The following is a 26409-nucleotide window of genomic DNA, read 5'->3' as shown; positions in this document are numbered from 1 at the left end:
TATTCTTTCCCCTCATTTTTGATGGTAAAAGAGTGGGCTGCTGAATTTAAACGTGATATACATCTATTCTAGATGATGAATGCTTTACATACCCAAAAACTGCTACAACCAACAAAATCATCTCAAAAATCCATAGTGATCATCAATTGAAGATACAAAAAGTTACTGACATTGCAAACATCTCTATAGACCATGTTTACTATATTTTACAAAATGTTTTGGGTATAAAAAAGTTTTCCAGTCAATGAGTGTTGTGTTAAGCAATCAACCAAAAATGCATTTGACTAATCAGTTCTCAGGGGTGTAAGACATGTTAAAACATGATTTGACTGATTTTCATCGATATATTTTGACAATAAATCGAAAAAGGCTTGCAAAATTTTTTTAATATATTTATTGAAACAATATATTGTGAATCCATGTTTAAGAAAAAGTGATTCATTCTTACATGCCTGAGATCAAACTGCAGTTTAATCAATTGGTGGGAGCAAGTTAAAATGCCTAAAGAAAGCGAATATGATTCCATCTGCTGGAAAAGTCATAGCTGAAGGAGTGGTGTTTATAGACTGCATGGAAAAAGGCAGGACATCAGGGAGCATTATGCATCATTATTAGATCAATTGAAGGGTGCTATTCAGGCTAAACATCTACGTCTGGCAAGAAAGAGACTGCTCTTTTACCGCTATATGTGACTGTTGGCATGTTTAGGATTTTAGCTACAAAACTCCATGACCTATGCTTCAAAGTATTGCTACATGCATAATATTCATTGGGTGTGGCTTGGAGCAATTACTTGTTGCACTTCCGAAACCTGAGGAAATGGCTTGCCAGACAAAAATCCAAATGAAGAAATCAAAGCTGTGAACGACTTATTTTGGAGAGTTGGACAATTTGCATTATACTGAAGGTATTAAAATATTGGAAAATCTCTGGTGTAGATTTATGGAATGGCAATAATTTATTGTGAAAAAGAAAAACAGGATTTCTGAAAATTCTTGCGTTTTCTTGTATCAGGCTAAATTTGTGAATGATGGTCATGTATATTTATACCAGGTCTAAAATAGAAGCTGAAAAAGATTTCAAGACCTGTCTTACAAATGGAAATAAAAAAAAAGTTCACATGAACTTGGGCCTTGAAATGCGTGTGGAAAGTTTTTCCTTAATTTTTGATCTGAGGGTAAAATGAAACCATTAAAATTTTAATTTAAGAGATAAATTTGATGGTTTCATTTGGTGGTGATAAATTTGATGGTTTTTAATAAATTTTGCTTTAAAATTATAGTATTTTTCTGACATATTTCAATTTGTTGTTTTAAGTCAAGTTCCTTAAATTCTTCATGTTCAGTTGATTCATAAAATTAATACCAATTAAAATTGATTATTAGATTTATTAAAATTGTTTTATTAAGAAAAGATTGATTAAAATGCATTATTTTAATAATTAAAATAGGATAATCTATTATCATTATTAAAAAAATTAATAATAAATAATTTTTATGTTAAAAAGACATAATGTGAGTTAAAAAAAACATTGAGGAATTACTGAACATGTAATCTTTTTTGCAGTTGTACTGTAAAAATAATATTTACAGTAAAATTGCAAAACATATAAAATTAACCTTCAAATCACCAGGTTAACTTTCTTGACTCTTTAACAGCATGGTCAGGTCATCTCCAACCCAGTCCCAAATTTTTAGTTTTTTCAGTAAGAGAGGCATTTATTATTTTTAAATAGAACAAATTTATTTACCATTTTACAATTATTTTAAACATTATCGTCCTAAAAAGAATATATTTTAAACCATTTAATTACACACAAAAAAAAATTGTTATCAGTCTAACTGGAAGATTATTATTTCTGTTAACATTACAAGTGAGGATACTATAATTCTATGTTCTCATAATATTTGTTTGCACTTATGACAGAATTTCGTATCTGTTTCTTGAAGAATCGCAAAAACCACATCTTTTCTCTTTTCACTGTAAATAGGTATTAGGTAGATTTTACTCGTTATCTATGTTCTTGTTTGAAGCTGGTTCAAATTCTTCCTCTCTTCCCAATAAGGTGCAGATTGTCAGGTGTAGTTCCCTTGAAATCCACTTATTTTCTTTTCTTTTCTCCATTACTGGTTTAATGAAAGACCAAGATTCTTGAGAAATATTGAATATGCATCTCATGGATATGAGCTTTTCACTTTATTCCACTTAGAATGAATCCATTTACTGCCGCAATGTCAAGCACTCCATAAAAAACTCATCGGCCATTTTCTGGTTCTCCTTTTCGTGGTTTTATCACGACAGAGTTTGTCTTAGATGTCGACTTCACCCTTTGTTATATTATAAAACTAGATTATCTCTGATTTTTTACTGTCTTTGTTTACCAGTTCTGAAGAGCTCATCGAAGAAATAAGCAATAACTTTTTGTTTTTCTTAGGTGTGGAGGAGCAGAGCATTTTTTTGTCATAGTACATAGAACCACCTAAGCTAACTGATGTATTAGCTAGGATAGAAGGAGGAATTTGGGTTGTATTTTTTCATAATGTGTTGACAAAAGTAGGGTTTCTATCAAGTCAGTTCGACCAAAGAGAAACAGTTATCGCGTTACATTCCTGTTACTTCCCTTTAATGATTCTGTAACCCTAAGATATCACCTTTTTCTTATTCTGTTCCTTATCTATTTACAGTATACCGCCTAAGAAGTAAAATGTCCTGGCATTACAAAGTGAGATGCTCTTTAGCCCGTATTTATCAGGCTTTGATGGGATGTACATACTAAATCTGCAACACTCGTAAAAATTCAGTAATTTCTCGTCTACAGTGAAATATTCAGAAGGAGCGTAGTAATAGCTGGAGGAATTACTTTCAGAAGCATCTCAAATATCTCTAAAGGCAGCGAATTTGTCTTTTGATTTTCTCAATTTTTTATTACATTTTGAATCGAACTCAAGTTCGCTAGAAGAAATTGAAACCTATTTTCAGTCATTGTGTACCAGAATACAGGTGGCCCATAAACAAGAGAAAACATGTCTTCTAGATTTAAATGATCAACTTTTAGAGTGCCTCTCATATAGAGCAATCCAATTAATGCTTTCATTTCTGAGGTATCAGTGTACCACTGAATAGAAGTAAACTTTCCTTAGATCTTCCTTAGATCTTTGTTTGTATAAAAGACTATTTTTTTTAATCATATCTCTAATGAAAAGGGAAAGTAATCTTTCCTCATTTGTGATTCTCTTTGCCTTTTCCCTAGCCCCAGGTAAATGAATAATAATATTACACGCTTGCATGATAGAATATTTGGAACGCAGCAGAGTATCGACCCAAACAGTTTCCCCATCTTGCCCTAATTCGTTGTTTCATCAACATCATATTCTCCCGCTTCGATCTCTTGAATCTATGATTCTTCCTTCTCACAAACTCATCCTCACTGTTGTAAATTGAGAAAATTGCATACTGTGAATCCGATAACACTTATTTATTTTTTCTTCCACCCCCTCAGACTTTTCCTCCTGCCTTCTCAACTCGGAAGACATCTCCTTTGGTGTGGAGAATGTTTTTTGTGGGCCATATTGATGATAATCAGAAAAAATAAAAATAAAATATTGAGAAAATTAAAAAAATGTAATATAAAATTATGAAAATAAATGCAACACTATCAACAAGTTTGTTATTATTTTTCTGCATAAAACATCCTGAAATTCTTTCAGTTTCTTTGCGAGTCACTCGGTACATAAAAATATTTTTTAAATTTCATACTATGAATTTTTTAAAGTGATAATTTTACCAATCAAAAAGTTATTAATTTATGTAATTTATGGTTATTTAATTGTATTAATGAGAAAATATACAATTTGCTTAAGTTCTACAAAATGAATTTATATTTTATTAAAATTAAAAGTACGAGGTGTGATAAAAAAATACGGTGAATAATTTTTTATTAAAATAAGTAATAAGGTTACATAGAATTCAATTTAATCTCCTTCAAAGTACTGTCCTTGGCTAACAATGCACTTATCCCAACGTTGACTCCATGATTGGAGGCATTTCTGGAAGGCGTCTTTCGGAAGGGCTTTCAGCTGCTCAGTCGTGGCCCTCTCAATGTCAACAATGGTGTCAAAATGTTTTCTTTTAAGCACAGTTTTAATTTTTGGGAAGAGCCAAAACTCGCACGGTGCTAAATCCGGTGAGTATGGCGGATGTGGACAGACAGGAACACTTTTTTCGGCTAAAAACTCGCGAATGAGAAGCAAGTTATGACACGGCGCGTTGTCGTGGTGAAGAAGGAAGCCATTGGTCCATTTTTCTGGTCGCTTTCTTCGTACGTCGTTTTGCAAAATGCTTTGAACGAATTCGTACAAGATGTTAAGGTCTTCCGATAGCTCTCAAATAGTCATTTGCCTGTTTGAACGAACCATTGTTTCCACTTTTTGCACATTTTCAACTGTTTTTGAGGTTACTGGACGTCCCGCACGCTGCTCGTCTTCAACAGGCTCATTTCCGTTTTTAAATCGGTCTTACCACTTGTACACAGTCTTCAAAGTTACCATATTATCGCCGTACACCGATTCTAACATTTTGTGAGCTTCTTTGGCACTCTTTTGCAACTTAAAACTGTATTTACTGAACATTTTGACTTTTTTTCTCAGTTTTACCTTAAATATTACATAATTAACTCAGTAATATTTAATATAGCGTATTTGAAGTTAAAATCTAGGGTGATCAGGTTAAATCCAGGGTAGTTATGCAACCCACAGCTGGATTTAGAATTATTGATTGCTGTGACTCTGAACATTTTTAGTTTCACTGTTTGGAATCAATGTCAATGTAAGTTTAAGGTAGTATTCTATAATTCTAAGGAATAAAATATCTTTGTACTTGCAAACTGTATAATGTACATTTATATATCATATAAAAAATACGAGGTCTGTAAATAAAGTAATGAGACTGATTTTTTTTGGCAGCATTGTTAAGTTACTAATAAATATATGGTTATATGAATGGCTGATTTATAATAGGTATTAATATTTTTAGTTTTTTGTTGCCGCGTGAGAGGTAAACAAACTTTTTGTGAAACGAGTTTTTGTCGTGCGTTACAAAAATGAGCGGTACAAATTATGAGTAACGTTGTGCAATCAAGTTTTGTATTAAACTCTGTGAAAATGCTACTGAAACTTTTTTGAAATTGAAAAGGGCGTATAGAGATGATGCTCTGTTAAGAGCGCAAGTTTTAAGGTTGTTCAAAGCATTTTCAGATGGCTGGGAATCAGTTGCGGACGATCCAGACTCTGGAAGATCATTAACGTCAAAAAATGATGACAATGTTGAGTGAATCAGAGATTTGATGTGGTACGACCGGTAATTAACTGTCAGAATGATTGCAGAACAATAGAATTTGAACCATACCACAGCCCGTCAAATTTTGACAAACAAATTGGACATGAAAAAAGTTTGTGCAAAGTTGGTCCAAAAAATCCACTGTTGTACAGAAAAACAACAAGGTGGATGTGTACCGCTATCTTCTTGGGCGAATTGAAACTGATCCTGATTTTCTAAAAAAAAATGTTATTACTGGTTATGAGTCTTGGATATTTGAGTACAACCCAGAAACAAAAACTTCAGAGCAAGGAGTGGCACACTTTAAACTCATCACGTCCTGAAAAAGCAAAAATAAGCAAATAAAAAATCCAAACCGTGCTAATTTGTTTCTTCAATAGCAATAACATTGTATATAAGGAGTTTTTGCCTACAGGACAGACTGCAAATCAATATGTTTACCCGAGAAATTCTTAAAAGATTGTGGAAAAGAGTTTTCCATATGAGACCAGCTGTCAAAGACAACTGGATGCTGCAGCGTGACAATGCACTCTCAATTAATGAGTTTTTGGCAAAGAAAAACATTTCTGTAGTTCTCAACCATCTTATTCACCTGACTTGAGTCCGTGCGACTTTTTCATGTTTCTGACTTTAAAAAAACACCTCAAGGACACCATTTTGGAACAGTAGAAAACGTAAAAATAATGTAACCAACAATCTGAAAGATATTTCAGTTTCTGAGTTCCAACACTGCTATGAAGAGTGGGAAAACCATGTGAATGATGTTAATGTCCTCCCTTTCATAAAAAAAAAAATAATGAGGTAGCAAATATAAGTTTATTAATGAGAAAATATTCAATAACATGCATTAAAAAATTATAAAATAACGGGAGGGACACAGTTACAGATATTAATTTTAAAGTATGTCGTTAAAAAAAATCTACATGATATAAACAAAAGAAGAAACTAACCGGACAAAAAATAAAATTAATCAACAAATAGTACTATAACTAAAAATGGACTAATAATTAAAAATAATATTTTTCTGGTTAGTTTTTCAGTTTTGATAAAAAAAAAACATTAAATAAACTATCCTTTACTTACTATTACATTTAACATCACAAAAATTTCCAGTAAAGGTAGAATTTTGGTTTTGTAAAAGTTCATAACTTGAAATGTAAAACTATGTAAAGTATCTCTCTTAAGACACTAAATGGAAGTAATTTTTAACTCCACAGATGAAAATAAAGTAAATATTTGTATAAACATGAGTTTGAAAATGAGTTTGAAAATGTTTTGTTTTTGTTAATAATTTGCGACTGGATTACGATTCCCAAGAGTAAAATGAAGTTAATATAATTTAAATCAAGGGCTAAATTTACTAGTTTCATTTGGTTTTTGACCTCAAAAATGAATAAAACTGGTCCCAGAATAACAATTTTTGGGAAAATTGTTTAGGTTTGACATACAACTTTGTTAAATTAATTGTAAACAAATAAATTTTACAGTAAAGATTGTATAAAATTTAATTCTGAAAAAATTTATGTAAATAATGTCAACTGAATGTGAAATACAGTTTAAGAAGTGTGATGAATTAATAAAAACAAAATGGATCAAAAAATACTATTATAATTTTTAACTGAAAAGGAATCATTTCAATATTTAAAAATATCCAGAAAGAAACTAAGTAAAAAGGAAAGATATGATAGTTTATTTAAACTTTGTTGTGTTTTTAAAAATATTCCAAAATAGAGATTCATTACTTAGAGTTTTGAAAAAATAAATAGAGGAAATTTGTTATTTTGTATACTGGCAATATTAATACTGATCATAGGTGTTAATACTTACTTATGTCTACGTGGGTACCTTTCCATCGGCACTATTCTTCTCTTTTTATTCTCCCCTGATCCTGGAAAATAGTAATTTTAGTTTAAATTAGCAAAAAGATATTCCACCATCACCAATAATGACCCAAATTAGCAATTATTTCATTGCTCTACAAATTTAAATGCAAGGTATTGTTTTGTAAACTTAAGAATAGTAACTAATTTGATTATTGAAAATTCACTTTTTATTTTATTAAAATTGATTACAGTGGTCCCTCTTAAAGCACATATTTCAGTATAAAATTAGAATGTAGCATAAAGGTAAGAAAAAACTTCCTTAAATTATTACTATATAGGTGAAATTTATCATTTTTTTAGTTATATTATAAAAAAGATACGATTATTTTAATTTCTAGATTACAGCTGTAAAAAATGTAAATTCAATGCTGTGCAATAATGGATGTTGCCTTCAAAGTATTCTTGTTATACCTTTTATTATCTAGCACAGTGATCTGTTTACCTGTTTCTTGTAATGGCTCTAAAACTTTTTCTGGAGTATTCTTAAATTACATTATGCTGCATATGTACAGATGTCATTTGTTCATTCTTACAGCTTAGACTTTTGGAAAGTCAGAAATTTCAGTGTTAATAAGCAGAATCGTGTAATTCAGTAATCAGTTTTTGGTCAGTAATTGTCTTGTGAGAGCACTGCATCGAGAACTTTTTGCATTATTATCTTGCTTGATCGTGAATGTGTACCACTCAGGTACTTGAATTTTCAGAGTATTCAAATGATATGCTGTTTTAATTTTCTTCAAAATTTCAATTATGCTTTTATGCCAAATTTTTATTGTTTATATCCAGCTAGAAAATGGGTCTATCAATTTCACATTTACGAGTGCATTAAGTATACAAAGATGATTAATTATGCAATTTCAGTCTAATAATGCCACAGCTGACTCGCTTGCCTATTCAAAGAATTAAACTGTCTTATCTTCTGCATACAGGTGGGTCAGAGAAATGTGAAAATTCTGTTTTCATGAAATGTCTCTGTTTTTCAAGATGGCTTGATTCCCGATGACCGTTGCACTACAGCAATATAAATACAAGCAGTTATGCTACTGTACAGTCGTGTGGCAAATTATCTCAACTGATTTGTTTAAAATGTTTCGATCATATTAACGTATCCAACTGCAGTAACAGTCGCACGACTGTTCTTATTTTCAAAGAGGTGTGATCCAGTAATTTTCTGGGATTAGTTGAATAGACCAAACAGTTTTACTTATGCTGTGTAAAGGGGGTCGCTCGTGGAAGTTCTTTGGATTTTGTAATGCATAGTGTCAAAAATTTTGTTTACTTATAAATTTTAAATAACTTCTATTAACTTGATTAAGAAAATTAATGTAATTTAAATATACGGGTAAAAATGTGCAAACTTTTTTTCATGTTTCTGATAAAGAAACCAATATAAATTCAGGTTACATTGTAGTGCTGAAAATAAAGAAAAAATGTGTATGTAAACATGAGTTTGGAAATCGTTCCATTTCAAGTTTTGATCATAAAATATTTTGCTCAGATTCTATTGCGTCAGTAAAATGGATGGATGACACTGAAATTCTTGGAAAACAAATTATGGGGCAAAGAATGATAGTTTTATACATTTTCATCAGACTAATTTTGAAAAAATGGGTCATAGAACTCTGTGAAGTTTAAAAAAAAATTGAATTTGAATAACATTTCCTACTTTGGGTTTGGTGTGAATTTACATTTTTTTTTATCGGATAGCTTTTATTTTCTTTAAAGAAATCTATAATGTATCTTTTTTTTTTAATATATATTTAAAATAATTTGTTTCAGATGAGCCTAATAGATCCAGTTCAGATGGTGATAATCCTTTGGTCAAAGTCAATAAATCATTGGACAATGCCTCTAAAACTCAGGTAATTTTTACTTTCCTGGCAATAGCTCTAAGCATGCTGCTGCAGCAGCATAGCTATCAGGGGAAAGTGTTTATTTTTTTAATAATGATTAAACATTCATTAATTAAGCACAAAGATAAGTTAACATTTTCAGTTTTGGATAAATATCTGTATTTATGATTTATACTTATAGGCATCAAATGATGTTCCTCCAATGCCCTTTTATACTTGTAAAAAAATTACAAGTTTTCATAAGAAGCCCCTCATGGTATATTATAATTAAGATAGGAGAATATGTAAGCATAATAAATATTTAATAATGATTACTCGTCATCTAATAAAAATGCCTGAAAATTTTAGTTTGTATTAAGGGACTGTTTCTTATAATATTTCACACTTAGCATATAAATGTTGAAGGATGTCAGATGGAAATTTATAAGTTGGACTGAGCTAGTGAGTTAGACAAGAATTGATAGAACTTATTTGATTTGTTATTTTAATTTTTATCTATTTTATTGCAGGATAATGTTGTGACATCAACGGCTGCTGGACAGCTGGATGAACCTCAACAACAACAACAACAACAGCAGCAGGGCTGCAGTAAAACCAGTTCAACTCCAATGGCATTTGTTCCACTTAGCACACCCAACAGTAGTACACCTAATACACCTGTTAGACTTCCTTCAACTAGTGCCAGTACACATTCTAATACTCCAACCACGACACCTGGATTTGTGTTTGGGCAAAATTTACATGAAAGAGTTATTGTTGTAAGTTGTTAGTTAATTTTTTATTTTTTTATAATATATTTATTAAGATTTTTTATTGTAACTCATTAATTTAATCGGTTTACCATTTGTGGTAATTGCCTTACTAGCCGTTTCTAAGTCAGTATTTAGATTTGTATGGCCACATAGATGTTAGCTAAAACTGTTTTGTTTACATGGCTGAACTCTTTTAAATTAATTGACAATGGACTGCTTCTAATGGGAGAGAGTCGTGGAGGGAGCCATGTGCAGCCGCCCAGTGCAACACCATTTGTGTGCTCTGTGCCAATAGCAGCTAAAGTAAAAATGTGAGCGCATGCAAGAAACAGATAAACAAACCCAAACACAATTCTTTTTTTAGAGTGTGATTTATCTCTGTTTTGGCAGTGTTATTGAACGGTAAATATTTGATTATTGAAATTGAATTATTTATTTTGGCGGTATTTATTGAGTTCTTTTTCTGAAATCATGTTGAAATGGAAGAGAAGTAATATCGGTAGAAAGTCTGAAGATGCGAGGTGAATATCTACATCATGTTTACATGAGAGTATGGAAGAGCGTGAGGCTCTATTTTATGATGCTATACAATATAGGAAAGCCATTTTAAAGTTCAGATATACTTTTGAATATGATCCTCATTTGAATTATATTGAATAGTAAAGATTTTCAAATTGTTGTAATGATTTAAACATGCGATCATCGTTTTGCAAAAAAGTGGCATGTGTTGTTCTGGTGGGACAGGTTCACTTCCTATACTTCAGAACCTGCCAAAATACAATACTTTATTACGGATGACTTCTTTTGGTACTAGACAAATTGTAAAAGGGAATTTTAAGCCATGTTTAAAATTCAAAGTCAAGTTTACTATCGCATAGGAAGTTTATTACACCTAATAATATACAATTGAATTAAAGCTAAAAAGTACTGCATTAGAAGTATTTATTTAGTACTGCATTAGAAGTATGTTTAGAACTCAAAATGTTTCATCGCATATACGCAACTATGGACATATGCGGGTTAATATTAAAGGTAGCATTCTGCACTTGACATCTCCATATCCCTTTGTCGCTTGGAATTTTGTACAGCAAACTGGTGCAATGGCTAAGCAACCCTCAATATCATTCTTCAAAGACCAATAGTCTCATCGCATTTTATGAGTACAACTTCTGGTAACTCTCCTTCCTTGTGCATCAAGCCGAAGTGGTGAGAACATTGCTCTTGCATTTCGTTTGATGAACATTTCTGTATTAAAAACTGACACGATGAGCATGACTCTCTAGACTTTCATTCTGTAAGAATTGATTGTTGAACATTCTCATTTGTGAAAGTCTACATTCTCGTTGTTGAGAAGTCTGAGGAAATATTCATGGCACTTCTTTTCTATTTTTCCTTAAAGGATCATTCCTTTCTTGGCAACATTGTTTTAAATGTCGCTGTCTCATTTGAGCAGCGCGTTTAGTAGACCTACTCAATTTTTATAATATAAATATATTATATTTATAATATATTGAATAGTTATATGTATTGTATGTACATTCTAGATACCACTAAAAATTGTGAAATAAAATAATTTGTAAAAAATGAAAATAAAAACAGACTTTAACAAATAATAGTAATAAGAAGTTACAAATTATATTTTTATTTATTAACTACAGTAAAAGTATTTATAACAAATGTTTATTTTTGAAGTCGGTATCAGCCAGCTCAAGTTAAAAAAAAAAAACACTGATGATGTGTATAATACTAATCCTACTTCAAACAATGCAAAATTGGAAATATAAGTTTATTACTATAAAATGAGATCTACAAAAATATAATACAATCATAAAATGCAGCGTACTTTTGTATGTTGCATTTTATGACTATGAAGCTAAGTATTCTATGATCCTAAGCATCTATGAAGTATTCTTATACCATACTTATTGATACTTATACCGTACTTGGTGATAATATTATCACCAAGGATTCATGCTTTAGCGAACTCAATATGATAGTGGGATGCTCTCTTATATGCTCTTGAGTTCCCATTTTACATGTGGGAATCCTGTTCAGCCACCTAACCTTGTTGGTTGAGGTACTAACTTTACGTAAGTTATGTTTTAATTTGAATTGGCTGGCACAGACTTCAAAAATAGTTATTTGTTGTAAATATTTTAACTTCAGTTAATAAATAAAAATATTATTTATATTTAGTATTATTTTTTGTTGAAGTCTGTTTTTATTTTTATTTTTTATAAATTCTAAATTTCTCAGTAGGATTTAGATCAGGGCGTTTCTTGCCTAGGGATTGTTACAAGACACAAAACTCTGTTTTTAAAATTACTTTATTTTTTTTACATGATTTACATTTCTTCATCAATAGGAACAAGACAATGAATGTCCTTCAACAGAAAAGCTTTTTTTACCACACCGACTGAACAATGTGTTTGGTTGAAACAGATTCTCTATGTATCCTTTTAAAGGCTAACCATAATTGTTTCCCTTTCACAATGAAATAATTATCATTGGAGAAATCACTTTCAACGAATCTTCAAAAGCCCCATATTTCTTATCCTATAATACCATCCCCTCTTCCTTCTTATTTTCCTTTAGGAGCTGCTTTTTCAATGGTCATCATGCTTTCGAGTGATGTTTGTCCCATAGTCGACGTAAATTTCAACAGATTTTTTATTTTTTTTAGGGTTGAATTTAGGTAACCTAATCTGTAAGACAGGATTCTTTGTTCATTATATTTATAGTATTTTTTTTCTGTCACACTTTCTCTTTATTCGTGAATCAACAAAATCAGTCTCTTTTTTCAAGTGGATAATGGGATTTATAGGTTAAAAAATTTACACCATACTGTACTGCAGTCGTATACGAGAAATATTGATGAACATTCTTGGATAGAATTTTTTTGTTGCAAGATTCATCTAAAAAATTTAATTTCAGTGATCACAATATGTATAAAATACTAAACAAATTGTACGCTTACCGTGTGGGTAATGTACTCTAGTGGCAACGATTATTATTGGACTACCTTAATGTAAACAATGCAATTGCATTTTGTCCTCCAAGCGTGTAGGTTAAGAATTTGTTCTGTTTTAGATATAGTGTATCTCCTCAGGTGGATCTTTTTTATGTGTTAGTTAGTATTTTACAAACAGACGTAAGTCACCAGATTTTAGTAATTTCAGACTAATTTAAGCGACTTATGTTACAGTAAACATTTGTATCACAAATCTTGCGTTGATTTTTTTAATTAGACACCATAAAAAAGATTCAGTCCATTTCAAAACAAGTTATTAATTTTTTTCAGACCGGTTCCAATATGCACCGATTAAAAAATTTCACAATCTAATTAAAACTTACAAAACAGTGCGTATTTAACTTCAAATTAGATTATGAAAGACACAAAGAAATGTGAAGCAGCTGTTTTAAAAATAACTAAGAAAATAGTGCGATCAATTTATCTGAAATTTCCTTCAATAATGCAATGTTTCCATTAATTTGTTTAAGACTATAATATTAATAGAATTTTCAAATATGTGTGTGTATGTTTTGTGTGCTTATGTTTGTCAAGTTTGAAATCTTTTTTTCCTCCCAGGAACCTTCAGGATCTGAAGCAGGAGCGTGCAGTTCTTCAGATATTCAAAATGTTACGATTAGTGTAAGTGTTTCTGTTTACAGAACTTTTTAAAAAATCTGTTATTCATTTGTTAATAATAATCTATTCATCAGCAATTTGGAAAAAATACCTTAAAAGAAATTTTAACTTTATACGCATAACATTATTGAATATATCACTAGTAATTTGTAAGTATATTGGGAGTATTTATGGTGGTTATGTGATTTCATATCTGTTTCATAGTGTTCTTGAAATACATATTAAATTTCTAATTGTACCTTAATCGTGCAATTTGTATTGAGTATATGATTAACATCCAATTTTTATTTCCATAAGAGGCAGAGAACTGTTTTGAAAATCACTTTTTATTTTTTACATGATTGTCATTTCTTTAATAGGAACAAGACAATGAATGTTCTTCAACAGAAAAATGTTTTTTTCTTACCAGATGTTTCACCAACTATACAATATGTTAGAGTGAAACAGATTCTTCGTATGTCCTTTGAAGGGGTAATCATTATGGTTTCCCTTTTAGAATTAAATAAATATCATTGGAGAAAATCACTTCCAGACGATCTTCAAAAGCCCCATTTACATATTTTTTATTCTGTAATACCTTCCTCTAAAGATTAACAAAAATATAAAAAAGTGTATATATATATATATATATATTATTAGTTGAAAATAAATTTATAACATAATCACTTAATAACTAATTAATATGAAATTTAATGTAAAAAGGTAATTTAAAATCATTTTAAATACATCATTAGATATCTTTAGAGTGATATTAGTAAAGGATGACTTACCAAATTGAAAATATTTATAATATTTTTATTTATTTATGAGTTGCTACTCAAAAGTACCCAGGGTATAAAACTAAATATAATCACAGCATACTTGTATCTTATTCGCCATTGTCACTTTCATAGTACTCCCCTTCGAATCTGAGACTCCCATCCCAGTACTTCTGCCATTATCTAAATGCATCCTGAAAGTTTTTGTTGATGAGTGTATTCAACGACACTTGCAACTCCATGTGAATCTTGTGTATTGTGTCAAATCCTTCCCCTTCTTGATTTTCAATTTGGGAAAGGAAAAGAGAGTGCATGAAGCCTATTCGGACAAATGTGATGGATGAGAAACAACCACCATGTTGTGGTTTTTTCTTCACTAAAACTTGCTGCACAATGAAAGCAGTATGTTGCCTCACATTGTTGTGGTGAAGGACTCGGCCATTCCTGTGCCTTATCGCTAACATTTATTTCTCATATTGTTCCTTAGATAGAATTCTTCATTTGTTGTCATCACTAGGAGTTTCGAGCTCGTTGTGGATAATCCTATCTGTACTGAAGAAACAAATCCATAAAGATTTAATGTTGCTCTTGATTTGACGGTTTTTCTCTGGGCACAGAGTGAAGGTGACCTCTTCCAGTGGGATGATTCTGCCTAATTTCAGGAGCATATCCATAAACTCAGTTTTGTCACCTGTGATAATCTTAGAAAGGAAATCTGGGTCTGTTCAACTTATGTAACACTGTCTCTGTTCATCGCTCAGCAATCGTGGCACGATTGCATTGCAACCGTAAGTAAATATGACGATGGAAAACTGTTCACCAATGCAAATGCATCCTTTGAGATCAAAGCTGAGAGATGAACTGACTCATGAAGGATATTGTATGCTGCTTGTAGTAGCGTTAACTATAATATAAATGCCAATACAAGTACTAGCACTGATTTCAGTTGAGTAATAAAAATATCGGGAAGTTTTGGTTAGCACCACACATCCAAATCCTACTCATCAGATGATTTCTAATTACTTTTCTATTTCTACAGGAATTTTACTGCCATTTAACTTAATATGGAATATTTTTAAATTAAAAATTTTTATATTGTCCATGGGGTGACAGTGATGTTCGCGGGCTAATGCTGTAAACATCATTTACTGAAAAAAGTAATATAATTACACATTGTACCATTCAAAGTACTCCCTCTAAGCTGTAATGCTCTTCTCCATTTGCCTTTTCCAGCCTTCAAAGAATTCAGAAAATTGTTCCTCTGTTATCCCTGACAGTGCTCTGATGGCGACTCTTTAATGGCCTCCAGGGTTTGAAAATGTACCCCTTCAATTTTTTTTTAAATTATTGGAATAAAAACCACTCGCAAAGGTCCAAATCTGATGAGTAGGGGGAGGTTGTTCAAAGAACATAGTGGCAGTTTTGGTTAAAAATTGCTTAACAATAATGGCTGTGTGAGAGGGTGCACTGTCGTAATGAAGCACCCATGACTGTATTTGTCACAAGTGGGTCTCTTTCTACAAACTTTATCGCATGGACGTTCATTACTTCCAGGAAGTAAGCAGAAATTAACTGTCTGATCCTGGGGATCCCATTCTTGAGCACAATCTCATGTTAATCAAAAAACCAACAGCATTGCTTTGATTTTGACATCCTGGCTTTTTGTTCGTTGCATATCTGGTGTTTTCCATTCCATGCTCTGCTTTTTTTCCCGTACTCATAAATTGAAGTTTAGTCTCTTGTAATCACATTTTGAAAGATGTCTGCATTCTCCAATCACTCTTGAAAACACGCAAAAGATTTTCCTTTGGTTCACCTAAAGTATTTTAGAACTATGTTTGCACAATGCTTGACATCCTGAACTCTTGTGTAAGAACTAGGTGCATAGTTTGTCGTTTGATTCTGGTGATCTTAGTAACATCTCTGATTGTGAAGTGATGGATTGAGTTTATAGCTTGTATAATTTTCTACATAGAAACACTATTTCAAACAGTGGAGGGATACCCCAAATGTTCATCGTCCTCTGTTGAGATTCTCCCCTCTTTGAACCTCACCAGCCGGTTAAACAACTTGTTTACACAAGATGGTCTCTATAAACAGGGTTCATCATTTCAAGAATTTCTGATTTGTACATATTAAGTTAAATTCCTAATCCTGCCTATGTAAAACAATCAATCAGTGTTTGAAACTTATTACTGAGCAAGACATTTGTTACTTGGGGTTTTGTGATGTAATATTTTTAAATAATTTATTTTGTATAAATTTCAGGATGCTGTTACTCCATCAACAGCTAGTGCAGCTACAAATGGTACCTCAACAGAAATGTTATTTACTTCAGTTATACAAAAGGAACTATTACCTGATAAAACTATGGTAATTATTTTTTATGATTTTTTTTTTATAAAAAAATATATATTGTTTTGTACACATGAGACTTGTTTTTTTAAAGTAAGGTCTGTTTTGAATTAGCTGCCTATATATTCAATGTAAACAGATGGCACTTGCATAATTCAGTTATTTCAAACAATAGGCAGCTGTTAGCAACTGTTATTCAGTCATTTTTACGTTATTGTTTGTACTTATCCATTTATACTGATGTTACAATTCATGATCCCGCCAAGTGTGTAATATGAAAATTAATCTGATTTGTATAGCAAAAAAACAATTCTGCAGTTGAAATTCAAAGGCAGATTTCTGACAGTTCATGGGCCAAATATTATGAGTGACACAGATATGAGATAGTTGCGCTATTAATTTCAAGAAGAGCGAACAATGTTCATGTTCATGATGAAGAGTGGCTAACCATCTGTGATAATGGATTATTATTTGAATGAAAATATTGATGAAAAAATCTGAGAAAACTGGCACTTCTGTGTGCCACAATTGTCTTTAAAATTTCCTGATGTTTTACAATCTTTGATTTAGAAAGTTTTTTTTTTGAAAAGTTGGGCTATAAAAAATTGTGTACCGATAGGTGCTGAAGATGTTAGTCAACACACATAAGGAAAACCATCTTGCTGCATCCAGGATATGAATTTTTGTGGCCAACAAAAATGAATATGATGAATTAATTGTTTTGATCACATTCATTTCATATCCGCAACTGAAAATTAAACCTGGTTATATTGTGTACAAACATTAAGACAAAACAGCAAACACAGCTAGGGCAACATTTATCATAGACCATAGAAGTTCGAACAAGAATGTTTGGTAAAGAGGCTTATGTCTACTTCTTTTTATCACAGAAACGGTTTCTTGCTTGTCAAATTTAGTGATTGCAGAACTACTAGTGAATGCCAAAACATATTGAATAAAAAGATCTTAGAAGAGCTATAAAAAGCAAGTGATACGGGCCCTGTATGATTTTGCTTTCCATGACAATGCCTGGTCACACATGGTAAATCAGGTGATAAAAATTTTTAAGTCATTGACTGCAGAAGGTTAAGAGGGAATAAAGATGCTTGTGAAATATTATGAAAAATGTGTTGAGGGCAGTTGCGTAGATAGGTTGTAGTAAATAAGTGTAAATTTTATGCATAAGTAATAAAGATTGATTGTTTTTGTTCAGTTGTAAAAAATTGAATTATTCAGTTTTTGTGTTTATTTTAAATGGACCTCACTTTAAAAACAGGCCCCAAGCATGTGTTTGTGTGTGTGTGTCTATATGTATTATATATTTTTTATAATCAAGATCAGTTTGAGCAACTCCAGTACAGAATTACAAAGTAAATAAAATGACACTTACCTCAATTTTCATTTCTTTATTCCAATAGCACTTTTGCAGGATCCCGCATTATCAGTTGTATATAAATTACATATATATATATTAAAACTTTTATAAGAAATGTTTAATAATTAAAATCTTTTAAATTGTTAATAAAGTTTTCTTTAAATAATTCTGGTAACATCCAGTAATCTTTCTGATTTCGTATAAAAGAACTATAATTTTTTTTATAGATAAATATTATAGTGTTTATAAATTTTTTTTAATTCTTTGTAGGAAGGAAATTCTGGTTTAGATGATAAAGGTAGAAAGAGTTTAAGTGAGTCTGCAAGAGAATATGAAGAATCAAGAGCTGTCAAACGAAAATATGAAGAAGTAGCTGTCGTCACTGGAGAAGAAGAAGAAAATAACATATTGCAGGTTTGGAGATATTTATTAATTTACTGTAAATGTTTCCTCATTTGGTAAATGGTTCTTTATCATTTTATAGATAGATCATTTCCTGCTACTTGTATTATTATTTATCGCTTCTAGGGATCTTCTGTTTTTTTCGGATAAGTCCTTGGAAATTAAGAGCGGTTGTTGCATCGGCTACTTCTGTGGCAGAACTTACTAGGAAACTAATTTAAGTTTCTATGAAGTAATTTAAGTAAGGGAACTTATTGTAGTTTTGTGCGTTGGACACAAGTAAGTAGATGAGTTGTTTAAACATACTGGGTTGGTCTAGTGGTGAACACGTTTTCCCAAATTAGCTGATTTGTAAGTTGAGAGTTTCAGCATTCAAATCCTAGTAAAGGCAGTTACTTTTATACGGATTTGAGTACTAGATCATGGATACTGGTGTTCTTTGGTCTCCATTAAAGCCATTACTGGCAAGGAACAGAGGGGGTGGTGTAGTGATTGGACACGCTATGTTGGCGGGATCTTCTCCCCTCGTGGGGGAGGGGGGAATCAAGATGGTGTTCTTTGGTGGTTGGGTTTCAATTAACCACACATCTTAGAAATGGTCGAACCGAGACTGTTCAAGACTACACTTCATTTACACTCATACTTAACATCATAATTCATCCTCTGAAGTAATACCTGAACAGTAATTTCCAGAGGCTAAACAGGAAAAAGAAAAGTAGATGAGTTGTCAGATTGAACAAAGTCTCTTTGTTTGCATATAAGGTATACCTTCTTAATGTTTAAATAGTTTTATTTTAGGATTATTCTGCCATTTAATAGAATGGCCACCTGGTTGACATGGTTACTGATCACAATGAAAATGAAAAGTCACTAATGTAGTGGACTGTATTGATTTATTAATCAAGAAAGTTATTACCAGTCTAAACCCTGTTGGGAATTAAGACCATCTGTTACTTTAATAATCTTTAAAATAGATAATGTATTGTTAATCTGTTTTCAGATGGACTGTAAATTGTTCGTGTATGATGGTTCAAAATTTAATTATTCTGAGGGCGTTCATGGTAGCTTAAGAGTTAATGATCCACCGGTCACTGCAAAAAAAGTGACACAGTCAAGAGTTATCGTTAGAATGTCTGGAACACTTCGTGTATTAATGAACACTAAGGTAATTTTTATATATTTTTTATTATATTTTTAAATCTGTGCTAGATGATCTAAGGGAGAAAATCTGATTGTACCTTTTAGTTAAGTTTTATTCAGTTATTGTATTTAGCAAACACTTATTGAATACACTTCAAAATGAATACAATATATAGTGTTCCAAAAGGTATTAACCATATTTAAAGGACTGATTCAGGATATCAAAATAAATGAAGAAGTTGATATTGATAAATCCTCTATTTACTTAATTTTCTGTATGTCTGGCTTCTTTTTTTTTAATAAAAATGTGTATTTTAATTACAGTCAGAAATAAGTCTGTGAATTTCAGTGTGTATGTATTAGGTGACATCTATAAAAAGTTTGAAAATTCCAAAATGGTTGCTATTTAATTTTTTTAGTCAGTAATTTTATAGGATAAACTATTACAACTTATTGTAAACGGTAGCTTCAGTGACTTATTGCAAACAACTTATTATTATAAATTTTGTGGCTTGAAAATCTCCAACACTACTAGATCAGTTTCATTGAAATTTAGATATTTCTCATTATGCCTGGGAATGTGTTTGACTGGAACAAAAGGAAACAAAATTAAATAACAAAAAGTTGGTCGTCTGGCGCAGAGACTGCCAAGAATATTTTTTTTAACAAAAAATGGCAGAGAGAGAAAATAAGTTATATGGACATTTCTCTACATGAACTTTTTTATTTATTTTGATGTCTTATATCAGTCCCTTAATTTTGGTTAATACCTCTCAGAATATTATATATTGTAAGACATCAATAATTTGTTTCACAAATATTAGTGAAGAGACAAGTTTTTAATTATAATTTACATTGGAGTTATATTTTTGTTTTCTTATTGGTGTAATGTCAAAAGAAAATTTGATTATTTTGGTTGAAATAGGGTAATAAAAGTTCCATTAAATATTTTTTAATCATTTGTTTTTATTTTCTGTGTAATTTTCCCCCCTGAGAAGTATTTTTAAGAGTACTATTTTAGTAAATATTATTCCATGTTCGGATTATTATCAGCTGAGATAAAAAAAATGAATTCGTAAAATAATAAATGGTTGAATTTTTTCCCGATAAAAAATTTGTAACATTTCATTTGGTGTTGTGTTACATTCTTGCTTAATTACGGCTTTTAATTCTTCCAGTGCTGTCAGTTTTCTGACATACACATTATCTTCAAGGTACCCCACAAGAAAAAGTCCAGTGGTGTCAGGTCTGGGGAATGAGCACAGTATTCTATGGGACCCCTTCATCCAAACCATCTGTTTTGAAGGTTCTCATCAAGATAAGCTCTTACATCACGTTGCCACACTATCTATTTTATCTCCTGTTGTAGATAAAATTCACCATCTTTACCAAATTCCTCCTGAATGCGTGCAAAACAGATTCTTGCAGTAAATTCAAATAATCTGCATCAGTTACTGTACTGTAATCATAAAGAATGATCCAGTTAATCCTTTGCTTGAAATGCCACACCATACCGAAACTTCTGGTAAATTTACATGTATTCCTGTGTAACATTTGAATTTGTAGTTTCCCAGTAAGTGCAATTATGTTGTTTAATTGTGCCGTTTAATTTGAATGTAGTTTCATCGCTCCAAACAGTCTTCCCTGAAAACTGTGCATCTTGTTCACATTTTTCTAAGTACCATTCACATAATTGTTTTCTTCGGTCTGGATCATCTTCATCGATAGCATGTACCATTTTTTGATTGTAACTTTTCCATTTACAAGTCTTAAAATGCAATGGACACTTGATTTGCTGATGCCAGTCTCATGACTATATTGTGTTACAGATTTTTTGGATGTTTCAAATAACTTTCCAGTACTCTTTCTTGGCTGACGAAGCTCGTTGATGTTTTTGGTCTTCTGGAACATTGTCTAAGAACATCCTGAACATTCCATTTGTTTCAAACTTTTCTTTTATCCAATTAATTGTAAGTCGCATAGGTGAATCTTCCTGAAATTCCCTGAGATATTGTCTTGGTACTTCTGCTACAATTTCATACTTCCAGTAGTATTTTAAAATAAATTTTCTTTTTGTAAAAGTTAATCTTAGTCCATTCATTATTTCCAGTTAATTACACTCTGAAAGAAAGAAAAATCAGAAAGTTATGATCCATTAAACACTGTATATATTTTTTGGGGACACTGTACTAGGTATAAAAGTATGGCGACCTTTAAACATAGAAAAATGGAATTTAATAAATGCTCCTATCTCAAAACATATTATTTTTCAATATTAGGCTTATCAGAACTCGAAGCCCCCATGGTGGAAGAGGGCAACCTAGAAATCAAAAGGATATAATCATGACAGGTTATTGAAGGGTTTTGAAAAACAAAAATTTTAATGTAAAACCTATCTTTTAGATACTAATCAACAATGGAATATTAAAAAAAATTAATTTGCCAAAGATTTTTACCTCAACATGTTTTGTTTTTTTTTTACTTATACCACTATTTGGGGAGTACTGTAAGCCACTTTTGAAAATTGATGTGAAACATATTAAACTGCCACCATTTTGATTTGGTGTGGTTGCAGTCTAAAGTTTTTACATTAAAAGTTTTGTTTTTCACTTATCTAAGTCGATATATCACAACTCTATCCTTTTCCATCTAAATTTTTGAAGCTTGGAATGCAACTGTCATACCAAAAAATGTATCACTTTGAGTAGCATTTGTGCTAAATTTCATTTTTTATGTTTGACTGTTGAAAAGTTACTTAGGATTTACATACTATTAAAAAAGAGGTCTCTGTTGACAAAGTAACTGAATTTTTGAATCGTACGAAAACAAAATTTTAGAGTTTTGTTCATTTTTCTATACAGTGTAAAAAAAGCAGCTGTGTATTGTTTATTGCTTCTTTATTTGTTGCACAGTTTGCAAGAAATTATTTTCTAAAATGAATAAAATTATGTATAAAACTGTCTTATTTTCAGAATAATTCTGCCCCATTGCTTAGTGATCGACAAATGTATTATTTATTAAGTTTAATTTCTAGTATGATTTTTTTGTTTTTTATTCCAAGATGATACGGTTTGCAAAGTTGAATATTTTATCAGGTATAAGTGTCAGGTTAATGCTAAACTAGTGGTATGAGCTCAAAAGTTTAGTTTTTATCAGTACTTGAAAAAAAAACTCATTTATAATTTATTTTTTTTTTTATATTGTAAATTATTACAACAAAATAAGAGTTTACATAATTTAATTCTTTGTTTAATTACTTATTTTTTAAAGATTTGGGCTGGAATGAAAATTGAAAAACCTAATAGAAAAATAGTTCGTATGACTGCTATGGATAGCATAGGACAAATAAAAGTATTTCTTATTTCGGTAAGTTTTTTTTGTTATTTTCCTTTATATATAGGTCATTCAGAAAGTTATAGTAACATTTGATTTTAAACAAATGTAGTTTTAAAATATTTATCTGCTTCTTGTGTCAAAATTTTCTTTATTCTTATGTTAAACAAATTAAAATCAAGGTTGGTTTCATTCAAGTAAAAAGAATTTGTATGTTATATGTATGAGAGTTATTCAATAATTAAACAAACATACATTTTTAGTGAAAGAAACTACGAAACACAGTTTCAAACAAAAAGATAAACTTTTGTTTCAGAGAAACAAAATAAACTTATAGTGAAAGAGTGTTATTCAGCTGTTCGATTATGTATGTAAACATAAGTATAAGTTCTAAAAATCAGATTTTTACTTCGGAAAGTGTACAACCATCAGAAATATTCTCTCAGATGAATGAACAATATGACAGTAGTTGTATGAACTGTGCGAGTTTTTACGTGAGGGTGGAAAAGTTTAAAAGTGGCTGCAAAAGCGTGACTGATGAGCACCACTCCAGGCATCTGGTAACAGTGTTGACCTTGGCGTAGAGTCTTGTATGATTCACTTATCCGAGAAGACCGACAACTTACAGTTGAACAAATTTGTGAAAAATGTCAAGTAAGTATTGGCACAACTCATTCCATCATTCAAAATAAACTGAACTACTGTTAAGACTTGTGCAAGGTGGGTTCTCAGAGAGCTGAGGTTCATCACAAAGCAAAGAGAGTTCACATTTGCACCGAACAAAAAAATCATTTCACTAATGAAGGTGATGCATTTTTGGACAGGATTTTAACCTGTGATGAAACTTGTTTTTAAGCTGTAGTCCATATATCAAAGCATGCAGTGGAAATACCTGAATCACCTGCCCATAAGAAATTCAAAACACAACCATCAGCTGGTAAGGTCATGTTGTAACTATCTTTTGGAATGTCTGTGATTATCAGGAGGAGCAACACTAACAACAATCTATACTACTCAGCCAAGATTGAGAACAAAATCAAGCCCACGTTGAAGAAATGTCAGGGATGGCAGAGGTGTGCTTCTTTAAGATGATGCTCGACCTCCTACGGCACAATTGACGTTGGAAACTATTGGCAAAGTGGGTAGGGAGCTCCTACCTCATCCTCCTTACAGCCCTGACCTTGCCCCTTCAGATTTTTATCTGTTTGGTCCGATGAAAGAATCTTTCAACAACAATGAAGAGGTAAAGAAAAAAGTACAAAACTGGCTTTGAGATCAAAGTAAAGAATTCTTTGCATAGGAGATACGAAGACTTGTAAAAAATGGAACAAGTGCACAGAGGTCGGTGGGGATTACATGGAAACGTAAACAAAAATATTGTATTTATTTAATAAACCATTTTTGCTGAAAAGCTATTTGTCTTTTTAATTATTGAATGATCTTCGTGCTTGTGTGTATGCGCACGCGCGTGTGCTCTTTATGTTGTAAATGTACCAATGTCAGGTGCTCTTGCATGAAAAACTCATAGTTACAGTGGACCAGATTGCCATCTTCATACATTATAATTTTTATATGTGGTCTTTTGAACTGACAATCCTTAAATTCTGTGACAGAGAACATAGTTAGTCTCTGAGTCGTAAAACCACAATTGTAGATTAGGATGATAATTTATGCGAGATTGGTACATCTGAATTGTTATCATGTCCTGTGGTTTTTGAATGTCCAGGTAAATTACATAAATTTGTAAAAATTCATGTATTGCTATTTACAAAAAGATAATGTGATTCAGCACGAGTTTACAGATTCAGCAACTAGTGTTCATAGAATAAGCAGGCACAAGAAAATGTGTCTATATTTGTAGTTCCAGATCAAAGCCGTGATATCTTAATGCCAAATATTAATGATGATATAACCCCAGGAACAACAATAGTTTCATGCTTATAATGTCATAGATAATCGGTTTACCGATATCATCATTTTACAGTTATAATAACGTATATCATGTTGAAAGATTGTGCAAGTTTTTGAAATCTCATTTTCCTCTCTTTAATAGATTTTTGTTTTTTCAACTTTAATAAGTATTATAAGAGGAATGGATTTCGTGTTGAGGGATAGTCAGTGGAAAAGTTTTAAATTATGGTATATAAATACAGATTCAAATAAGATGATCAAAATTTTAATCTCGCTTTTTTTTTTACTTTTACTGCAGAAAGAACTTTGGTTTTTTCATTTTAAAACCAACTTTCTGTCACTATAACGATTAATTAAAAATAATAGCACTATTTATAAGGAATATTCTGTTTGGTTTTCAATAATTCCTTATTTTTGGTTATAATTGCTTCTTTTCTTTTTTACAGTCAAGTCCTGCAGAAAGTGATTTACTATATCGTGTTCTGGATTCACGAATTAGACTACAAAACGAATTAATTGGTGCTTGTCACAATGGTAATTTAGAAGATAAAGCAGATAGTACTCAATGAATATGAATCCCAAGTGACTAATAATTATTTTATTGTTATTTGAATGATTTTTTTTTTAATTAAAAAAAAATTAAAATAAGACTTATTCAAAGTGAAGTGTGATAGTGTAAAAAAAATTATTGTTATTGCTCTGTTATACTTGAATGGTAGAGAGAAATGACTTATTATTATTATTATTAAGATTTGTTTTTTTTTTTTTATGTACTGGATAATTTTTATCTATTGCTATCTATTTATTTGTTTTTTTTTTTATTATTATAATAACATTAATATATAAATATATCCAGTTTCTGTTTTTTGTATTAATTTTTTTAATTGATAGAGTTATCTGAAAAATATATAATAAATGTTTTTCCCCTTTTTTTTAATGAAAAAAATGTTTTTATATTAATAGATTAAATCAACCATGTATTTTATTATTGCTTTCAGAGTTATGGTTGTGATGCTGTATATTATTTATACAGTCAGAGGCTTTCTCTGAAATATTAAGAAGTTATCTTATCATTTTGTTCGATATATTTATCCGACAACAAACAAGTTACAGCTTCATAAAAGAGATACAACAAATACTAAAAGCTGTATATATGTATAGAAATTGATTCACATAATGTTACCGGTGCTTTCTGAGCTCATTCTGCTAGTGAAAATAATTAAAAAATTTCATATAAACATGAGTCTGGAAATACTCAGTTATGAGTTACGGCTAGCGAAACATTTTGCCCTGATTCCCGGGCAAAGAGTGGAAACCGTACTGAAATTCTAGAAATCTAAATTAAGGGATAAACTTGAGAAATTAAGGGATAAACCTGACAAATTGGATAAAATAAGTTCAAGAATCCTATCTAGAGTAGTTTTTGTAATGTCCATGTAAAACAGAAGAATTTGTCGTCTAAATTCAATTTTTAAGTTTGTAATTAAAAAAATTTGTTAAATGACTAATAAATGTGTAAATTTTATTATCAGAACTTTTGAGAATTTAATTCTGAGATAATTGATATAATAAAGTTATGAAGTTAAAGCGTGCAGCCAAATGTATTGAAGCAGAAGTACAGATATTTGAAAATTGACTGTAAATTTTACTAAATACATAGATTA

At 31.0% G+C, this 26409-nt stretch overlaps 1 protein-coding gene across 2 annotated transcripts in view; it reads left to right on the top strand.

The window, feature by feature from the left end:
* The window catches only part of LOC142332820 (uncharacterized), a 52454-nt gene extending 26838 nt beyond the window's left edge, over positions 1–25616 (top strand). For both annotated transcript variants that reach the window (XM_075379435.1, XM_075379436.1), the window contains exons 5-12: positions 8997–9079; positions 9580–9828; positions 13412–13474; positions 16498–16602; positions 18230–18373; positions 19362–19526; positions 22772–22867; positions 25192–25616. In XM_075379435.1, coding sequence (XP_075235550.1) covers positions 8997–9079; positions 9580–9828; positions 13412–13474; positions 16498–16602; positions 18230–18373; positions 19362–19526; positions 22772–22867; positions 25192–25314 — 1028 coding nt within the window. In that variant the 3' untranslated portion in view covers positions 25315–25616. The remainder of the gene's footprint in view (positions 1–8996; positions 9080–9579; positions 9829–13411; positions 13475–16497; positions 16603–18229; positions 18374–19361; positions 19527–22771; positions 22868–25191) is intronic.
* Positions 25617–26409: the final 793 nt, after the last annotated feature.

The sequence above is a fragment of the Lycorma delicatula genome, chromosome 12 (genome assembly GCF_047948215.1).
Source record: "Lycorma delicatula isolate Av1 chromosome 12, ASM4794821v1, whole genome shotgun sequence".
NCBI classification, from domain to species: Eukaryota; Metazoa; Arthropoda; class Insecta; order Hemiptera; family Fulgoridae; genus Lycorma; species Lycorma delicatula.
This window is presented reverse-complemented; position numbering and strand designations above follow the sequence as displayed.